Source organism: Erpetoichthys calabaricus, chromosome 5 (assembly GCF_900747795.2).
Source record: "Erpetoichthys calabaricus chromosome 5, fErpCal1.3, whole genome shotgun sequence".
NCBI classification, from domain to species: domain Eukaryota; kingdom Metazoa; phylum Chordata; class Cladistia; order Polypteriformes; family Polypteridae; genus Erpetoichthys; species Erpetoichthys calabaricus.
Window position 1 is genome coordinate 153911133 of NC_041398.2, and position 19038 is coordinate 153930170.

At 37.1% G+C, this 19038-nt stretch overlaps 1 protein-coding gene across 2 annotated transcripts in view; it reads right to left on the reverse strand.

Moving 5' to 3' along the window:
* Positions 1-19038, reverse strand: part of hgsnat (heparan-alpha-glucosaminide N-acetyltransferase) — a 379450-nt gene that overhangs the window by 112540 nt on the left and 247872 nt on the right. For both annotated transcript variants that reach the window (XM_028802147.2, XM_028802148.2), the window contains exon 12: positions 8072-8193. In XM_028802147.2, the coding sequence (XP_028657980.1) occupies positions 8072-8193 (122 nt within the window). The remainder of the gene's footprint in view (positions 1-8071; positions 8194-19038) is intronic.

Below are 19038 nucleotides of genomic sequence, written 5' to 3' on the forward strand. Positions count from 1 at the left end.
GTTGTCAAATAAACGAACCACACGCCGTGGCGCAATTTTAGGGGCTTCGCCTGTAGCGCTGACGTCCGAGGTTCGATTCCCATATGGGAGTGAAGTGAGTGGCTGGTTACCTACCAGGTAACGCTTATGGTTGGCCAGCAAGTGAGGTAACATCAGCCACGGTGCCTTCAGTTGTGAGAAGCAGATCATAGAATGGTTGAAAATAGTTTACTGTCAAATAATGCAAAGAGTACGCGACACGTCTTTCCCCCTTATTCTTGGCTCATCAGGCGTACACAGTCACTGCACTTGCTTACGGTAATCGAACCTCGGACGTCAGCGCTAGAGGGGCTTCGCAGCGGTGAAGTATTGCTTTTAAATTTTAATTAAGAACAAAAGAAAACCTTTTTAAATTAAGTCTTAAAAAGAGGTGTAAAGATATTGACAATAAGCTACGCAAACCCACCAAGAAATTTAATCGTTTAAATCAAGGCGCGAGTCTAAAAACACCATCCCATAATATTAGTTAACGATTAACACATTTCTATATGTATTGTAAGCATACAATACAACTGATAATATGTTGCGCTTATTTATGTGGTGTACCGACATTTTTGCGCGTCTAACGTCTGAAATCTAACGTGGTTTGTGCCCTTCAGAATGAAAACAGTTTGCATTTACCTTTTTAATAAAAGGCGAGAAGCAGATATATATAGCCAAATTCTCGCGCTTTGTTGCGGCGAAGTACTGCTTTTAATTTTTTATTAAGAAGAAAAGAAAACCTTTTTAAATGGATCGAAAATATACCAATAACAATTTGTTAAGGATCTGTTTTTTTGTGAAGCTCCCTTTTCACAGCTGTCGCGCTACGGCGTGTGTTTCGTTTATTTGACAGTATATAGATCGTGGTAATTACATTCATGGCATTCGTTTTCTGAATCACAATCTGATTGTATGGGTGGTTACCTGCCAGGTCACGCTTGTGGTTTGTCAGCAAGTCGCCTTACGTCCGCCACGTGCCCTCTTTCTGTTCCCAGAAGCAGATCATAGAATGGTTTTAATAGTTTACTTTCAAATAATGCAAAGAGTATGCAACATGTGTTTCTCCCTAATTCTGGGCTCATCATGCGTACACAGTCATTGCATCCCCTCTCGGGAATCGAATCTGTATCGTCAGCGCCAGAGGTGAAGCCCCTAACGTTGCGCTACGGCGTGTGGTTCGTTTATACCTCGTGTCTTCTCATTAAACTTTTATCTCGCGAATATGTTATTGCAATCCACAGCGGGAGCGTTTCTATAAACTTAATTTAAACTTACGTTTTACACCGTGCTTTTTTCCCTTATGAAGATGCTTGTATGCTTCACTCGCTCGCTTGTTATTGTTTCGCTCCCTTCTCAATTGTTTAATGAATTTTTTGTTCTTCGCTGTTTGCGGCTCCTCCTTCATTTCTCCCTACTGCGTTCACAGTCTTTTCATGTGATTACGTGGGAGGCGTGATGACGTGATACTCAACTCCTCCTCCCACGGCCATCGAGCTGCCGTCCATTACAGTATATTGTGAAAAAAGAGGTTCCAGTTATGACCATTACGCGTTAAATTTCTAAATGAAACCTGCCTAACTTTTGTAAGTAAGCTGTAAGGAATCCGCCTGCCAAATTTCAGCCTTCCACCTACATGGGAAGTTGCAGAATTAGTGATGAGTCAGTCAGTCAGTCAGTGAGGGCTTTGCCTTTTATTAATTAGTATAGATATCCAAATCCCCGCGCTTCGCAGCGGTGAAGTACTGCTTTTAAATTTTTATTAAGAAGAAAAGAAAACCTTTTTAAATTGAGGGAAAATATACCAATAACAATTTGTTAAGGATCTGTTTTTTTGTTAAGCTGCCTTTACACAGCCTCTCCGCTGTTTTATAAACGAACGCCATATAAGGCCGTCCTTTCTCCTAGCTTAGCGGTTCTGTATTCTTTTATTGTTCGTTTAGAACGATTGTTATAGTTATTGTGTAGCTATTTGAGACTCACTGTTCTGTTCAGGAACCCATTTGCTTTATGCAGTCCGCGGATTCTCCGCTATTTTTTGTTTGTTTATTAAGATTATAGTTATTTTTTGATTCCCTTCTTTAGCTGACTGCCTGCTCATATAAGGCGCTCTGCTGTTTTTTTGTGAAGCAGCCTCAACACTGCTTTTCCGCTGTTTTATAAACGAATGCCATATAAGGTCTTCCTTTTTCCTTGCTTCGCCAAGGAAGCTTCCTTTTTATTTAATCCATGGGTTCACCGCGGTTTTTTTTTCTTCTTTTTTTACGATTGTTATAGTTCTGTTTGTATACCACGTTGTCAGTTCAGCACTCCTGTTGTAATATGACCAAGCCGTGCAAGCTTACTGTTAAGAATGCAACACATAGTTGTACAGGAGAAAAGCAATCTTGCCTCAAATCAATGGCAACCTTTTGTAGGTCTATGAACTTAATTTAAACTTTAGGTTTACACGGTGCCCTCGTGTCTTCTCATTAAACTTGTATGTCGCGAATATGGTATTGCAAACGGTAGCGGGAGCGTTTCTATAAACTTAATTTAAACTTTCGGTTGTAGCTGCACTTATGAATATGCTTGTATGCGTCACTCGCTTGCTTCTTATTGTTTCGCTGCCTTTTGAATTGTGTAATGAATGTTTTCTTCAGCGCTCTTTGGGGCTCTTCCTTGTTTTATACGTACTTTGTTCACAGTCAGTTCACGTGATTACATGGGTGGCGTGATGACGCGTTACGCAAGTCCGCCTCCCACGGCCATCGAGATGCACTCCATTACAGTATATGGACAAAAAAAGAGGTTCCAGTTATGACCATTACGCATAAAATTTCGAAATGAAACCTGCCTAACTTTTGTAAGTAAGCTATAAGGAATGAGCCTGCCAAATTTCAGCCTTCCACCTACACGGGAAGTTGGAGAATTAGTGATGAGTGAGTGAGGGCTTTGCCTTTTATTATATTAGTATAGATTTATAGTTACTTATATAAACACAACGAATGTTGTTTACCTATATTTATTTATCTTCCTACAGTATAAAGTCAAAGAAGACTGCAGAGCTTCCTGTGTTTGATCGACATAGGCATGCTGACAAAATAAATGTGCAATGCCACTCCTTATTTAGGAAAAGATCAGTTATGTAAAGAGCGATGGCAGCTTTCACCAGCAACCATAGACACTTCAGTACATGAGCAACTCTCCACAAAAGTGTTTATGTCTGGCAGTGCCATGCTGACAGCGTATGTGGCCAAATCTGACTGCATTCTCGGTACCTTTGCTTGCATTTTTCATATAAAGCCATCAAAAAACATAATTGCACAAGGAACTTTGCACGATACCTTGGTGAGCTCTGTGGGCCCTTCTGTTTTATTGAAGGACATGCGTGTGGCAGATTCACTGGCAGGGTGATGCTGAACCTGTTGTTGCATCCAAACAGTGCTATTTTTCGCCTTTACGCTTGGTGCAGCTGTGTTGTTCTTATGTCTGACTGGATGTTTCTTGTGGGGTTCTGTAGAACCCTCATCCTCATCTGAGTTCACTTCTGATAGAGCAAATCTTTATTTGAAAACAGCAGTGCCAGATCGGGTGGAGCGTGAACATGACCGAGAGAATAAAACTGAAGAAGAAAAAAAAAATGCTAACCTTTACAAGTACCATAAATTTACACTGGCTGTTACAGACTCGAATTAAATGTATGTTTTTATTCTACAATAGTAAGAACAAGAACAGATCACTACTCAAAATGGTAAATCTAGGAAGGGCCCAGAATTGAACTGGCAACCTCTTGATTATGAGTCAGCAGTTCTTACCTCTGCGCCAGCCAAGTAGTCATGTCAGCCTCGTACCCTAACCCGATTTTGTTTTCTTCGGTTATATTCTTGAATAAAAGCACACTTGTTTTGTTATACTTGTACCTTTTTGTATTTATTTCATATTTGTACTTCAGTCTTCGCACATTATACACTTCATGTCAAAATGTTGTCATTAGAATTATACCATGAAAAATGTTTCTGTTTTAACTATGTGTTCAAAATTTCTTGCCTCGCATTTCCCGTCATCCTACATTTACCCCAGATCATTGTAGACAAGGAATACACATGAAATGCAAGTGTTCCAAATAACGATATACTGTATTATTTACCCTATACAACTCCAGGCACTTCACACCCAGATAAACAAGACATGAGCTGGGAGAACTTTTTGACTGACTTGACCCACGGCAATGCAGGGCTGGGATAGCAGGCTGCTTGTGCTGATCGACACATTTGCAAAACAAAAGATGCTAATAGAGAGGTGCGAAGGAATTTAAGGTGGCCCGGGATTACAACTTTTTTCGTAGGCTTCAGGGATACTAGTGTTAACTGTTCACTAATATAACTGATGGACAACTATGTCAATAATTGAAGTAAGATTCTGAAAAAAGTGCGTGTTTATTTGTTAACTCAAGTGTCCTTTAATGTAATATTAGATGTTGTTTAAGACCAGAAGACATTCAGTGTCAATATAATATGGGTTTAGATGGAGGAGATCATGTTTCGATATTACACTGTGATTCTATAAGCAAACAACAAAAGTATATAACTAGACAGGTGCATATGACATTACTTATCTTGATTTCCACAAGGCTTTTGATTAGGTTACACATTAGACTAAAAAAAAGCATTGTATGTAGATGGATTCAAAACAGCTTTTTTTGCAAAAATGAAATTCTCATTTCAGGTTCTAAAACAGAATCTCAATTGGGCTTAGGTCTGGGCTTTGAGTAGGACATTCCAAAACTTTATTTTAATTATTTTCAGCAATTAACATTTGTACTTGCCTTTGTGTTTTAGATCACTATCTTGCTGCACAAAAAAACTACACTTCAGTTTCAGCTCATGGACAGATGACTGGATGTCCTTCTTATGAGTTTTCTGATACATAGGAAAATTCATGATTCCTTCAATTATGAGACATTGTCTGTGTCCAAGGGCAACAAAAAATTCTCAACCTATCACACTACTACCACCATGTTTAATTAACTGTTGGTATAATGTTCTTATTCTTGAAAGTGCTTCTGCTGTCTTCACTAAGGACATAACAGAACTCATATTATCCTTAAAGTTACACTTTTGTCTTATCTGTCCATAGAACATTACCCCAAAATGCTCAGAGAAACTATGTACATCATGGCAAATAAACAACAAGCACTTGTTCTATTTGGTAAACAGTGGTTTCTTACAGTTCAAGTCTATTGCCATGTGTGCATCTTGTTATTCTACAATAAAGCCCATATTTGCCAAGCATCTTTTTGACTATGGAGTTATGAACACCGACATCTGCAGAGCCAATGTAAGCCTGCAAATCTTTGGATGCTTGGTGCTTTGGGGGAGACATCATAGTTTGTAACATAATATAAAACGAATGAACTGCATAAAATGCCATTGCTAACCTTGATTCTACATGTTTACAATAAATCAGAAATATTAAAGAGGCACTTTAAATCTTTAAGCCTGTGCAAACAGGCTAAAAAATGCCAGAATTTAATTTCAGAGATTAATTAGTCTGTAGTAGGATGCTTTCCTTTCATTGAACTGTATCTGAAAATTGCATTTACTATAAAACTACAGTTTATCTGTAACACTGAGTTGATTTTAGGAAAGGTCTGGACATTCTTAAAATAAAAACACGGTGCTCCATTTTGACAGGTTGAAATCTTTAATTTCCTCCTAAAATAAAACCATAGACCTGCTTAGTTAACTGCAGTATACAGAGCACCAGTCAGGCTTCAGCTCTGTGATGTTATAATGCAGACCTCACATTTAGCTGAGCCGGAAAAAGATGCTTGGCTTTATCGGATAGAGTGGTAATTAAGCAAATCAAATTGTGTTGCAGTCAAACCTGTTTGTGTTTTTAGTTGTACCTTTTTATTGTTTTTAATGCTCCATATTAACCTTCAACTCATTATACTGTGAATAAAATTGCACATTACCACCAGCAGACACCTAGTGTGACTACCATACACATTATCACCCATAATGTACAGTATTTCATGCAGTTAGATTGGTCCCAAGTTGGATCATATTCATACCTCATGTACAACACTCCAGAGTTCATTTGGTACTGCAACAAGACCACACCTTTCTAGGTGTCTCAGTATGGTTGTTTTGTTCTGCAACAGTTATTTTGAGTGCCATCAGCATGTTCATATGTAACTAAACAAACCTGACTTTAGAGGAAATCATACCAGAGTTTGGAAAAAACTGGTCCAAACAAACTTATGAAAACATCAATATTCAAATCAGGATGGATGGATGGATGGATGGATACTTTATTAATTCCCAAGGGGAAACTCACATACTCCAGCAGCAGCATACTGATAAACAATATTAAATTAAAGAGTGATAAAAATGCAGGTATAACAGACAGTAACTTTGTATAATTTGTTTACTCCCCCGGGTGGAATTGAAGATTCGCATAGTGTGGGGGAGGAATGATCTCCTCAGTCTGTCAGTGGAGCAGGACAGTGACAGCAGTCTGTTGCTCCTCTGTCTCAAGATGATACTGTTATGTCAATCATGGAAAATCCACTGCATCCACTGGAGCCTGCTCAGCACCCATCGATCTGCCACAGATGTCAAACTGTCCAGCTCCATGCCTACAACAGAGCCTGCCTTCCTCACCAGTTTGTCCAGGTGTGAGGCATCCCTCTTCTTTATGCTGCCTCCCCAGCACACCACCGCGTAGAAGAGGGCACTCACCACAACCGTCTGATAGAACATCTGCAGCATCTTATTGCAGATGTTGAAGGACGCCAGCCTTCTAAGAATGTATAGTCGGCTCTGTCCTTTCTTGCACAGAGCATCAGTATTGGCAGTCCAGTCCAATTTATCATCCAGCTGCACTCCCAGGTATTTATAGGTCTGCACCCTCTGCACACAGTCACCTCTGATGATCATGGGGTAGTAGAGCAGCTAATTATTTTTAATCCACAACCATCTCTCCACTGCCCACAACGAACAATGCTCCTCGCACAGGCGATGGAATCGCACATCAATGATGTTTTGAAATGGCAACATGATCTTTTATGACTCAAAGATCAGAACTTCTGGAACAATGTTCTTTGAACAGACAAGTCAAACATAGAATTATACTGCCAAAGTACCAGAAGACATATTTAGCGAAAAGCAAAATCAGCATTTGACAAGAAGAACCAGGATATTAACTGCAAAGCAAGGCAATTAAAATTTTATGGTTTGGGGCTGTTTTGCTGCATCAAGAACTGGGCAGCTCACCATCCTAGCATTAACAATGAACTCTTAATTGCATCAGAGTGTGCTGGAGGATAATATGAAACCATCTGTTAGAAACTCAATCAAAAGTAGACCTTACAACATGACAATAACCCTAAACCTAGCAGTAAATCCGCCAAGGAAGTGATGAAAAGAAAGAAATGGTATGTTCTGGAATAGTCAGGTCAAAGCTCAGATCTGAATCTAATCGAGATGTTGTGGGGGGATTAATTGTTCATGCAAGGCCACTCTTAAATATGGCACAGCTGCAAGAATTCTGCATGAGTAACTGGGAAAACTTTCTCTCAGTCAATGATAGACACTGAATGAAAATGCCAATTTGAGGAACAATGTGAGCTATTACAACCAAGGGTGTACTGACTTTTTCCACAGACAGGAACTGTATATCTTATAATTTCCTGTTGAATAAATTAATGCAAATTCCAATTACATCAATTTTAGTTAAAGGTACTGTGTAAATGAAGATCAAATCTTGATATGTCCACATATGTTTAAAAAAAAAAAAAAATTCATGGAGTGTATTTTTTTTTGTTGTTTTTTTTAAACAAAAAACAAAACATCAAATACTCAAAACAAAAAGGAAAAAAAAACATTCAGTGAGACACAAACAGGCTCTAACATTTAAGCTTCAAGGTGCAACTGAGCAAAGGTATGCTTAAAACACAGCAGGGTTGAGTGAAATCAAACTACAATTGAATCCAAAAGCAGTTATCTAATTCAGATCTAAACTGGATTGGCCTATTTATCTGTTATAATAATCATACTTTACTTACAAAGGACACCCAGGAACAGGCAGCAAGAAAGTCAGACATAGCCATATCGTTTCAACTATAATAATGCATATCCAGGAAGGCCAACAGAAAACAAACTCTTGTAATGATGCAAAATTCACATCCTAAAAAGAAAATATAAACACTCAGTAATTATTTGAATAAAAAAATCTTATACTAAAATAATGAAAGTACATATACTGTAGCTATTCAAAACTAAATATTGCAGTAAACAAAGCAAACAAGATAAACTTACCTGGATATTTATGGTCACTTGTTTTACAAACAACAACAATTTTAGTGAGTTTACTTAATAGTGCTAAATGTTACAGTACATACACTGCTTTCATAAAATACGACCCAAATCTCAATTTAAAGAGTCAATAACAATTTCTGTAGAATAAATCAGAAACACAATCTACAGAAGAGTGATCTGATAGACACCAACATTTAAAGAAAAGTAACATTATCATTATACTGAGAAACATTTTATAGATCTACAAATGCATTATACAAAGACCAGACAAGAAGTATGCTTATCTGAGCTGTAGGAATTATAGATAACAAAGTATCATGATTGGTATAAAGAATGAATTAGGATGGGGTACAGGTAAAAATGCAACTCAGACATCCAGCTCTTAATGTGTTTGTTTCTATTTCAAAGACAAAGATCATCAAAAACATTCACCCTTGATTCATATGCAACTAAAACAAGATGCTTTACAGGGCAAAGAAGTTTAAAGCACAATGTCAAAATATAAAATGTATAGGACAATAACATCAAAAATACAGAAATAAAAAAAACTAAAAAACTAAAAACTGCTATTGATGATAGTGATGGGGACCTAGGAAGTATGTAACAATTTTTAACCTGAATTTGAAAATCCAACTTAAAAATAAAACACTTACAAGGAAGAATTAATAAACTGTCATACGTTTATACATTTATTTTTTCCACAACTGTTCCTTAGTTTCTGGGACTTCTAGTGATGGTACACACCACCTTCTTTCTTATATTTTAAAAGCTTTTAAAAATGATTTGTGTTCTCCTGCAGCACTTTCTCGTTTTACCTATGGACCCTGACATGTTGGAGACTGATTGCTAGTACATGAGGCCGCATTGCTGGGAGACGGTCCCCAGACGTCACTAGCATGACATTTAAAAATACAGCAAAATGTGTACCCAATTCATCCAAGACTGGCTTCCTGAAAGAAGAATCTTTATAATCACTTCACATTGTTAGTTTTTGATTTTACTGCATAAGCAGTAACAATAATGACAATAAATTTTAGAGGATAAAGTCATAAAGACAGCAGATTAAAACTGTAAATAATTCACAGTGGTGGTGAGGTCACCTGCTATGGAAATGGTTTATCCATAGTTTAGATGTATTTTTATTTTAACTATTGTTTTTATTATTTATGAATTATTATTTTTCATATTTTTTATGAAGTTTTTTAATATCGTTATTTGTAAATTAAAGCTGTCAAATTTAAAGAGTTAAGTCGTACAATTAATTTCAAAGAAATAATGCATTATTTTTCCCTTAATAATAATAATAATAATTCATTACATTTATATATCGCTTTTCTCAGTACTCAAAGCACTATCCACACAGGGAGGAACCAGGAAGCGAACCCACAATCTTCCACAGTCTCCTTACTGCAAAGCAGCAGCACTACCACTGCGCTACCTGTGAGGATAATTGCATTTAGTGCATTAGTTGTTCGACACCCCTTGCTGTCTAAGCCAATGGTTCTCAAACCAGTGAGTTTGACATTATTTAAAAAAAAAACATCAATTCCAATTTTTAAAATTGTCTTTCAATTACCTAGTTTCTAAATAAACATACAGGGAACTGAAAACATTCTTCACTTCAGTAATCATATATCATACACAGCAGCATTCCTCATCCAGGCAGTATACAGTCAACGGTCAGATTGTACGTGTAAAAACAAAAAAACAAACAAAAACAAAGTGCTACTAACAAGGACCATTTGTTACATACTAGAAAACCCGAGCTTTCACTTTAAGCTGCGCTACATGTTCACCACTTAGTTTTACAGTGTTCCTGCTGTGAAATTCCACTCCTGTGTTTCCTTACCTCATTTCTCTCTTATGTATTCATCGCTTATACCAAACTGAGGTCTCCTGCCACACACATTGGCTCCAAGAAAATAGCTCCTCTTGCTTCAACATCTCATTGAGAAAATTCATTCCAAGATGAAAATTTCCCTGGAACTGCACACCACGACCAATGAACTTTTGTAAAAGAGAGCACCTCAGGTGAGCACTCTCATTCTCACTCCCTCCACTAGCACATGTAGTCTACTGAGCATGCAGGTATCTCTCTAACTCTTTCTCAGGTCACGTTACAGCATTTTTAGTTTTGGTGAACTTGTTTCGTGTAGCATAATTTTTAGACCGGTGTTAAAAATTGGCAGACTAAAGAAGAAGAATATATGAAGACAAATTTTAACAATTATTAATAACAATGAAATATACATAACACTGCATTTTAGTGTTAATACAGTAATACTCATCAACAGCGGAAATCTATTGTTTCAGACAGAGTTGTTGATATTTGGTAACCTTCATCCTTACTTTAAAAATAAATACAGGAAGAGGCTTAAGCTAGAAGCAGAAGTGTGCTTAGAGTTATCAAAACCTGAACCCGACATTGTCTTTATGTTTTATAGGACCTTAATTGTCACTTAACCTTCAAAAGTGACTTTGGTGATGTTTTTCTTTTTTGATCTAAAGTCATATGTAAATGGAGTTTTGTTACAAATTATTTTGATGTGTATTCATATGCAATTGAATAATTATTTTAAATTAGAAAATATGGTAATTTTTGGCTTTCTAATTTAATTATCAAATTATGCAGTTCTTACATTAAAAAATCATTATAAATTATTTGCTGTACATAAACTAAAAGGCATACAAACCCACACAAAAAAAGCCTGTCTGTAATCACTTGTTAAAATTCCCAGCTGCAATGTGGGGAGGGGAAGAGGTTTGGCAGGGGATGGAGGTTTAGGGGTATATTTAGGAATTAAATATCATTTTTAGTTGTGCCTATTACGAGTTTAGTACTAAATAATTTAAGACTGAAAGAAAATGGTGATACTTCAAATTATTTCATTTCCGTTTGGTGAAATACTTTGGGGAAAAAAAGGCTTGAAATCCTCTATATTTACAACAATCTGCTGGCCTATTCGCACCAAGCACTGAATGTTCACCACACCATCTGGAGTGATTTTAATGCCCCCTGCATCCTCGCCCTTTCAAAACTGCTTATTCTCGTAACCTGGTGCCAACGGCCACAAAAATTCTAAGAGAAAGGCGACTTCGATTAAAGCTCTAGAGGCCTGAAAGGCGATTTCGACTACAGCTTGAGGCATAATTACGCATTCTGATTCAATTACGCATTCATTCAATACACCTATACCAGGTTTGTGGTGCTTATACTTTATTACTATTCCATATTTTACTGGAACGTTCATTCAATATTATACTATAGACCTGGAAAATTCATCAACTAACAGTACAAGCCTGTACATTAATGAGTGAAGCGGACTAAAATCATTACAAAAAAACTTCATTTCTTCTACTTTTCGTTGATTTGTATTTCTCATTTTTTCCCTTTTACTGCCATAGGCCTACATAATTATAAAATATGGCAATTTTTATGCACATGACACAAAATAAATTAAGATTCAAGACTACATGTGTTTCCAAATTCAAAGGGCATTCCCTGTCAAACTAGCATTCGCCATGACTATAAACAAGTCACAAGGACAAACATTTGACATGGTAGGAATATTCCTTGCCGAACCCGTTTTCAGCCGTGGTCAATTGTATGTGGCTTTTTCAAGAGTCAGAAGGGCGAGTGATGTGAAGGTGCAAGTTAAAGATGGGCCACATCAAGGGAAATTACTACCAAACAGTGAGAGTGTCTTCACAAAAAATGCAGTCTACAGAAAGATTTTACAACTTTAGTTGCATACTGACAGGCCTCCAGTATACAAACAAAAAACATTGTCATAGACAGCATGTATTTTTTAAGTGTACAGTATTTTTCGCCGTGATAAAGTCATACACATCCCAGACCTCTTAGTTAATTATCATTACTTACATCACTTATTTATTTCTTACTTATCATTTGTTCTTCATACACTGCTGACACAAACTTGTGCCCGTTTCATCTTACATTGTCAAAACGGGCTTTTTGTCGAGTAACAACATAATTTTGACATGAAGTGTAGAATGTATCACGCCCAAATATCCAAGAAACAATTTCACAAAAGGTGTAACAAAACAAGTACGCTTTTATTCAAGAATAAAACCGAAGAAAAAGAAATTGCTCAATTGACATTTTGCTGAAGCCCAACTATCAGTCGGTACAAAATAAGACATTTCCATAGGTGGGTGTTTGCATGTTTCATTTTCAACCAGTTGTCACAGTGATAATATTACCCTGTCATGGCGCAGTGGATAAGCTACTGTTTAGGAATGGCGAGTAAATATGTTCAAGCCCCGCGTTGTCTCTGCATTTAGCGCTTTGGGCAGTGAGTGGCTGTTATTATTATCAATTTATAAAAACACACATTTGATCTGAGTATGTATGTATGTATGTACGAATATCCTGTGTAAATTGATGGTACTTGTAAAAGATGTTACTTTTCCTCACAAACAAATGTTCATTTCAACATGTAATTTAAACAGTTTTTTATTCCGTTTTATTCTTGCATAAAAATGAATTTGAACAATTTTTTAAATCAGTTTTATTCTTGGACTCTTGAATAAAAAAAATTTGTTTAAATGACATGTTGATGTGAATGTGTGTGTGACAGGAAATGTAACATCCACCATAGACATTGCTCAACAAGACACCAAGAAAAAATGATTGAGCTACATTTTTGTGCATGCTTTTATCCCTTCAGTGCTAACTTTAATAAGTACCATAAATTTACACCAGCTGTTACAGACTCAAATCATAAGTATGTTTTTATTATATAACATGAACAATAGCAGCAGCTCACTACTCAAAATGGAAAATGCTAGAACGACCCGGGTTCGAACCTGAAACCTCTTGGTTAAAAGACAGCACTCCTGGCCTCTGCCCCAACCAAGCAGATGTGTTTACTTTGTATCGACTGATAGTTGGTCTTCAGTTATTACATATTGCCAGTAATATGTCAGTTGAACAATTTATTTTTCTTCGGTTATATTCTTCAATAAAGGCACGCTTATTTTGTTATACATATTTTGTGAAAGTGTTTATTTGATATTTGGACTTCAGTCTTCACATATTATATTCCAGACTCCTTACTCCCAGATAAAGAGACTTAAACACCGAGAATTTTGCATCTGATTTTACTTCAGCTGTCTCGGTGGGGGATGAGTGAGCAGGCTGCCTGCTCCTTCTGCTGATTGGCATCTTTGCAAAACAAAAACTCTGATGATGAGGTGCAAGGGAATTTAAGGTGGCCCTGCATTACAAATATGCTCGTAGGCTTCAGGGATTCTAGCATTAATTAAAGAATTTAAAAAAGAAGGTACAATTGGAAAAAAAAGCTGTGTTAGGAGTATAGGACTAATAACGCCAGTGTGAATCGCAGGGCATATAAAAACTTGAGGGCAACCATTAAGAAGGACATTAGAAAGGCTAAAAGGTAGTTAAGTGAGAAATATATAAGAAACAGATTATTTCAGTATTTTAGTAGTAAAATAACATTCAAGGTGGAGGTGAAGTGCATCAGGAATAGTAAAGGGAAATAAAAAAATACAGACTGTAAAATAGCAGACATTCTAAACTTGCATTTTTCTGAGGTCTTCACAAGTGAAGGAGTGGGTAACTTCCCAGCATAAAATAGGATGACTAAGGAGATGCTGAGTAATTTAGAAATTGTAGAGGGAAAAGTACGGCTTAGATTAAATAGGCTGAAATCAAACAAATCACCAGGGGCCTCATGTATAAACGGTGCGTACGCACAGAAATGTTGCGTACTCCCGTTTCCACGCTCAAATCGCGATGTATAAAACCTAAACTTGGCGTAAAGCCACGCACATTTCCACGGTAACTCATACCTTGGCGTACGCAATTTCTCCGCTCGGTTTTGCAGACTGGCGGCACCCAGCGTCAAAGCAGTGCTACTGTTCCTGTGTGGTCACCCTTTCTTTCTTAGCTCCACATTCCTGACGTGGCTTTATAAATACACTGAAACTAACTGCATATTGTTTATTAGTGTAATGCATCTGATTGTAATTAACCTGCAGCAATATAATGGTCCAGGGAATAGCCATAGTATTCCAAATACCATAACTGCTTTAGCGTTGTAACTCTCACTGCATCATCTTCTTCTTTCAGCTGCTCCCGTTAAGGGTTGCCACAGCAGATCATCTTTTTCCATATTACTCTCACTGCACCACTCGGAGTATTTATATCACTGTATCTGAGTGGGGAATCACAGCAGCAGCTGATCGGAAAGAGAATTATCGCTATACAGCATGAAGCAGACGCTGCCTGAGCCACGGCAAAACGCTTTAGAAACTTCCCAGTACGGACTTCGCTGTTTAGAAAAGGTTTCATCTCAAGAACTCTAAACGCACTCAATCAGTCCATCAAGTGCTCCTTGTAGAACTGTTTACTTATAAGTACAATTACCTCACTGTGAACTTGCACTACAGTTATAATATTGCACAACTTTATAAAGCGCGTATTTACATATGATGACGGTATTCATTTTTAAGATGAAATGCAGCAAAACATGTTGATTATATTATACAGATAAAACTTTATCTTCATTTAAATAATCTGTATTGTTAATAATTAAACATGTGAGGACACGGTGCCGCAGCGCTAGCTAGTTCAGGGATTGTTCCTGCATTGCATTGTATTCTTGCTGGTGCTGACGCGACACTGGAACGACAGACGGATAGAATAATTAAACAAGTACTACGAAGATATTTCAATGTTCCTTAAAAGTTTTGAAGAATCGGCGTTCTAAGCTTACAGATGGCTTAATGTCTGTTACAGAGCTGATTGTGTGGTGATTGGGCATTTGGAGAAAGAAAAGTAAGGACAGGAATTGGAGGTTAGTACGTTTGAAAGAGACAGTACTTCTGTAATAAATTATTTCATCGAAGGCCGCACATGGCGCAGCAAGCCTCTTGCGTGAGATATGAACAATCACTGCGCCACCGTGTTCCCATGTTTAATAACATGCTTTCATTCCTATCATCATGAAAATGATATCACGTATACATCTCAGTATTTTAATTATTCAGAGAGCTGTAATATCACGAATGTAATGGATTCTGTGTCCTGTCGGAGAAAGAGAAAGAACGGAAGCACGTAGTGATTCACACACACACAGCACATAGAAGATCAAATACAGAACAAAGCATTTAACGTGCTACTTGAGAAACTAGTAAAATAAACGATTTTAAGATGAAGTTTATGATGTTCTACTTTAATGGCAAAATAAACTACGTGATTAAAGTGGAAATTTCGAGATTAAAGTTGACATTTCGTGCTTTTTTCCCCCCACTGTGTGTCTATTTTTTTTGTCTGTACCCTAATAAGCTTTCATATGACACTCAGACGGTGGGCTACGACTCACCTTTTCACGGCGACTTTGATATGTGATTTCTTTTTTATTTCGGGCACTGTGCGACTTTGTGAACTTGATCTTTCGAGTTTCTCTGACACACTGTCACTCGATCAACTTTCTTTTGTTGATTACACCACTGTTTAAACCAACAAATAGTACATTTTTCCTTTGCCTCCACTTGGTATTCGCTGAAATTCTTATATTTTCCCCTGTGCTTTTCCCATTGTCTTTTCACAGAAGGCTATTTATATTGATTTGCATATTCAAAGAGGCGTAATTCTGGGAGGAGTTGGAGCGGGACAGAAGGCGCGTGCACGTGCGTTACTTTTCACGCTGATTGGGATTTATGTAGTGGAAGAACGTGAAAGTTTGCATGCGCACAGATTCCTGCATCTGGATTTTTCTGTGCGTACGCACAATCCCGCTTTTGTGCTTACGCCATGTTATAGTGTGACTTCTACGCACGGCGTTATACATGAGGCCCCAGGACCAGATAGTATCTACCCTCAAGTCCATAAGGAGGCTTGTGAGGGCATATACTGTATAAACCCTTGACACATATTTTGAGGAAGTTACTGCACAATGGGGAGATTCCAAAGGATTGGAAAATGGCAGATATTATTCTAATATATAAAAGGGTGACCAGACAGATCTAGGCAACTATAGGCCAGTAAGGTTAATATGCATCACAGGAAAATTAATGGAAGGAATTATTAAGGATAAGAGTGAGCAGCATATGGCAAGTACAGTATTTTTTTTTTTTTTTTTTTTTAATAGTCAGTAGGGGTTCTTAAGAGGGCTGTCGTGTTTTACTAACATGCTGGAATTATATGAGGAAGCAACAAAAGGATATGATCAAATTGGTGCAAATGATATTTACTTTCAGAAAGTATATGACAAAGTGCCAAATGAAAGTTTGGGCTTCAAACTAAAAGTGGGATTTCAAGGTGATGTTTGTAGATGGGTGCAGAATTGGCTCAGACACAGGAAGCAGAGGGTTATGGTGCGAGGAACTTTATCAGAATTGGCTGATGTTAAGAATGGTGTTCCACAGGGGTCAGTGCTAAGGCCACTACTATTTTTAATATACTGTATACAAATGATTTAGATAGGAATATAAATAACTAGCTAGTTAAGTTTGCACATGATAGTAAGACAGGTGGATTGGTAGATAATTTGGAGTATGTTAAATCACTACAGAAGGACTCAGACAGCATACAGGCTTGGGCAGATTTGTGGAAGATGAAATTTAATGTCAGTAAATGTAAAGTATTACACATAGGGAGTAAAAATGTTAGGCTTGAATAAATAATGGGAGGGGGATTTAGGATTCATAGTGGACTCTATGCTATCAACTTCCAGACAGTGTTCAGAAGCCATTAAAAAGCCAAACAGAATGTTAGGTTATATAGCACGATGTGAAGAATACAAGTCCAAGGAGGTTACGTTCAAGCTTTATAATGTGAGGCCTCATCTAGAGTACTGTGTGCAGTTTTGATCTCCAGGCTACAAAAAGGACAAAACAGTGCTAGAGAAGGTCCAGAGAAGAGTAACTAGGCTCATTCCAAGGCTACATGGGATGAATTATAAATAAAGATTAAAAGAGCTGAGCCTTTTCAGTTTAAGCAAAAGAAGATAAAGAGGTGACATGATGGAAGTGTTTAAAATTTATGAAGGGAATTAGTACAGTGAATCGAGACTGTTATTTTATAATGAGTTCATCAAGAACACAGGGAAACAATTGGAATTTTGTTAAGGGTAAATTTTGCATAAATATTAGGGAGTTTTTTTTTTTTTTTTTTTTTTTTTTTTACACAGAGAAGCACAGACACTTGGAATAAGCTACCAAGTAGCATGGTAGACAGTAACAATTTAAGGACTTTCAAAACTAGACTTTTTTTGTTTTTTTTTTTTTAAAAGAAGATTTAAGTGGATAGGACTGGCCAGCTTTGTTGGGCTGAATAGCCTCGTCTTCTCGTTTAGATTGTTTTAATGTTTTAAAGGTTGGAGACCCCAGATCTGAGCTATTCATTAACAACGGCTCACAAAGACGTCTATTATGCTGTAGCCTTTTTGATTAAAAATTGTACTGGATAGTTCAAAGAATAAAATTTTCAATACTTGTAAACTCGGTGCAGGCAAATTTAAACATCACATCCTAGGCTTATCACGAGCAACATGTGCATGATGCTACTGTTAAAAACTCTGTTAGGCAGCAAAATCTATGGCAGACAGCAATCCATGAATGTACAACTTGACTTATGCCCATGAATGGTATAAAATATAAAACATTAACTACCTCTATTTATTGCACAATGGACTGCATCAGACTGCAAATCTTTAAAAACAACTGAAGATGCACGGCTGAGAGACATCATTCAGCAAGGTCTGGCAATTCTTATACATTACCTTCACATGGGACAATTGTTTCATGTATCAAGGATGTATATGAAAGACACAGAAGTTGAGCAACTAAGAAGTTGTACAGCAGTTACATTCACAAGGGACTACTGGATATTATTGAACTACAGTACCTTGATTAACCACATTTTGATATTATGTTTAAAAATTGTTATTGTTTGATAGCCCAATTTAAATATTTAATGCATTGTGTATATTTAGTGGTTTTCCAATGTTCCTTGTGTTCTGTGGGGGGAACCCCAAGGAATCGGCCATTCCCAATGTCACAGCTGCTGGGACTGCTCTCTATCTTTATATTCTGGTGGAAGAGTTTTGTGTAGTAAACATTGTGTGTTAAATACCGTATTGATTTTTCTGGTTTTCAGGGTTTTTTGACTATTATATTGAGATTTTTGTTATAGGATAGTGAATTTTGACTGCTTTGCACTGCCATTTTAGGCAAATCCTTTTGCCTTTCCCCCCATTTTCATTGTTCTCTTTTTGTTTACTCTAAATAAATCCTCTCTTTATAAAAACACTTTTTAGGCCCTGTCATTTTTGCCAGAGGTTTTACAGTTGATCCTCTCCCCAGAAGGGTATTTGTCCATTTTAAACATGTAAAGTAGTTTTTGACTTTTAAAAGTCAGTCTCCCATTTATGGGCCTGTGCATGCCAAAGCCTGTCTGTGGAGTTTGGGACCAGGATGCCTGGGGTGAGGTCTACCATTAGTTAGCCCAGGGAAGGGTTAATGGGACTTTTTGGAGGCCATTCATTCTTTTCGCTATGTTTGTTTCACCTAAACAGGAGGAACAGCTGCAATTAAATATAGTTTGCATTTGAATAGCAGAACCCTCAAAAGAGAGTAACCATTTTCCAAGAGTTGCCAAAAAAGATTTTGGAACTGTAACATAGCAGAAGGTAAATCATTTAGTGTAAATGGCATAGAAAAT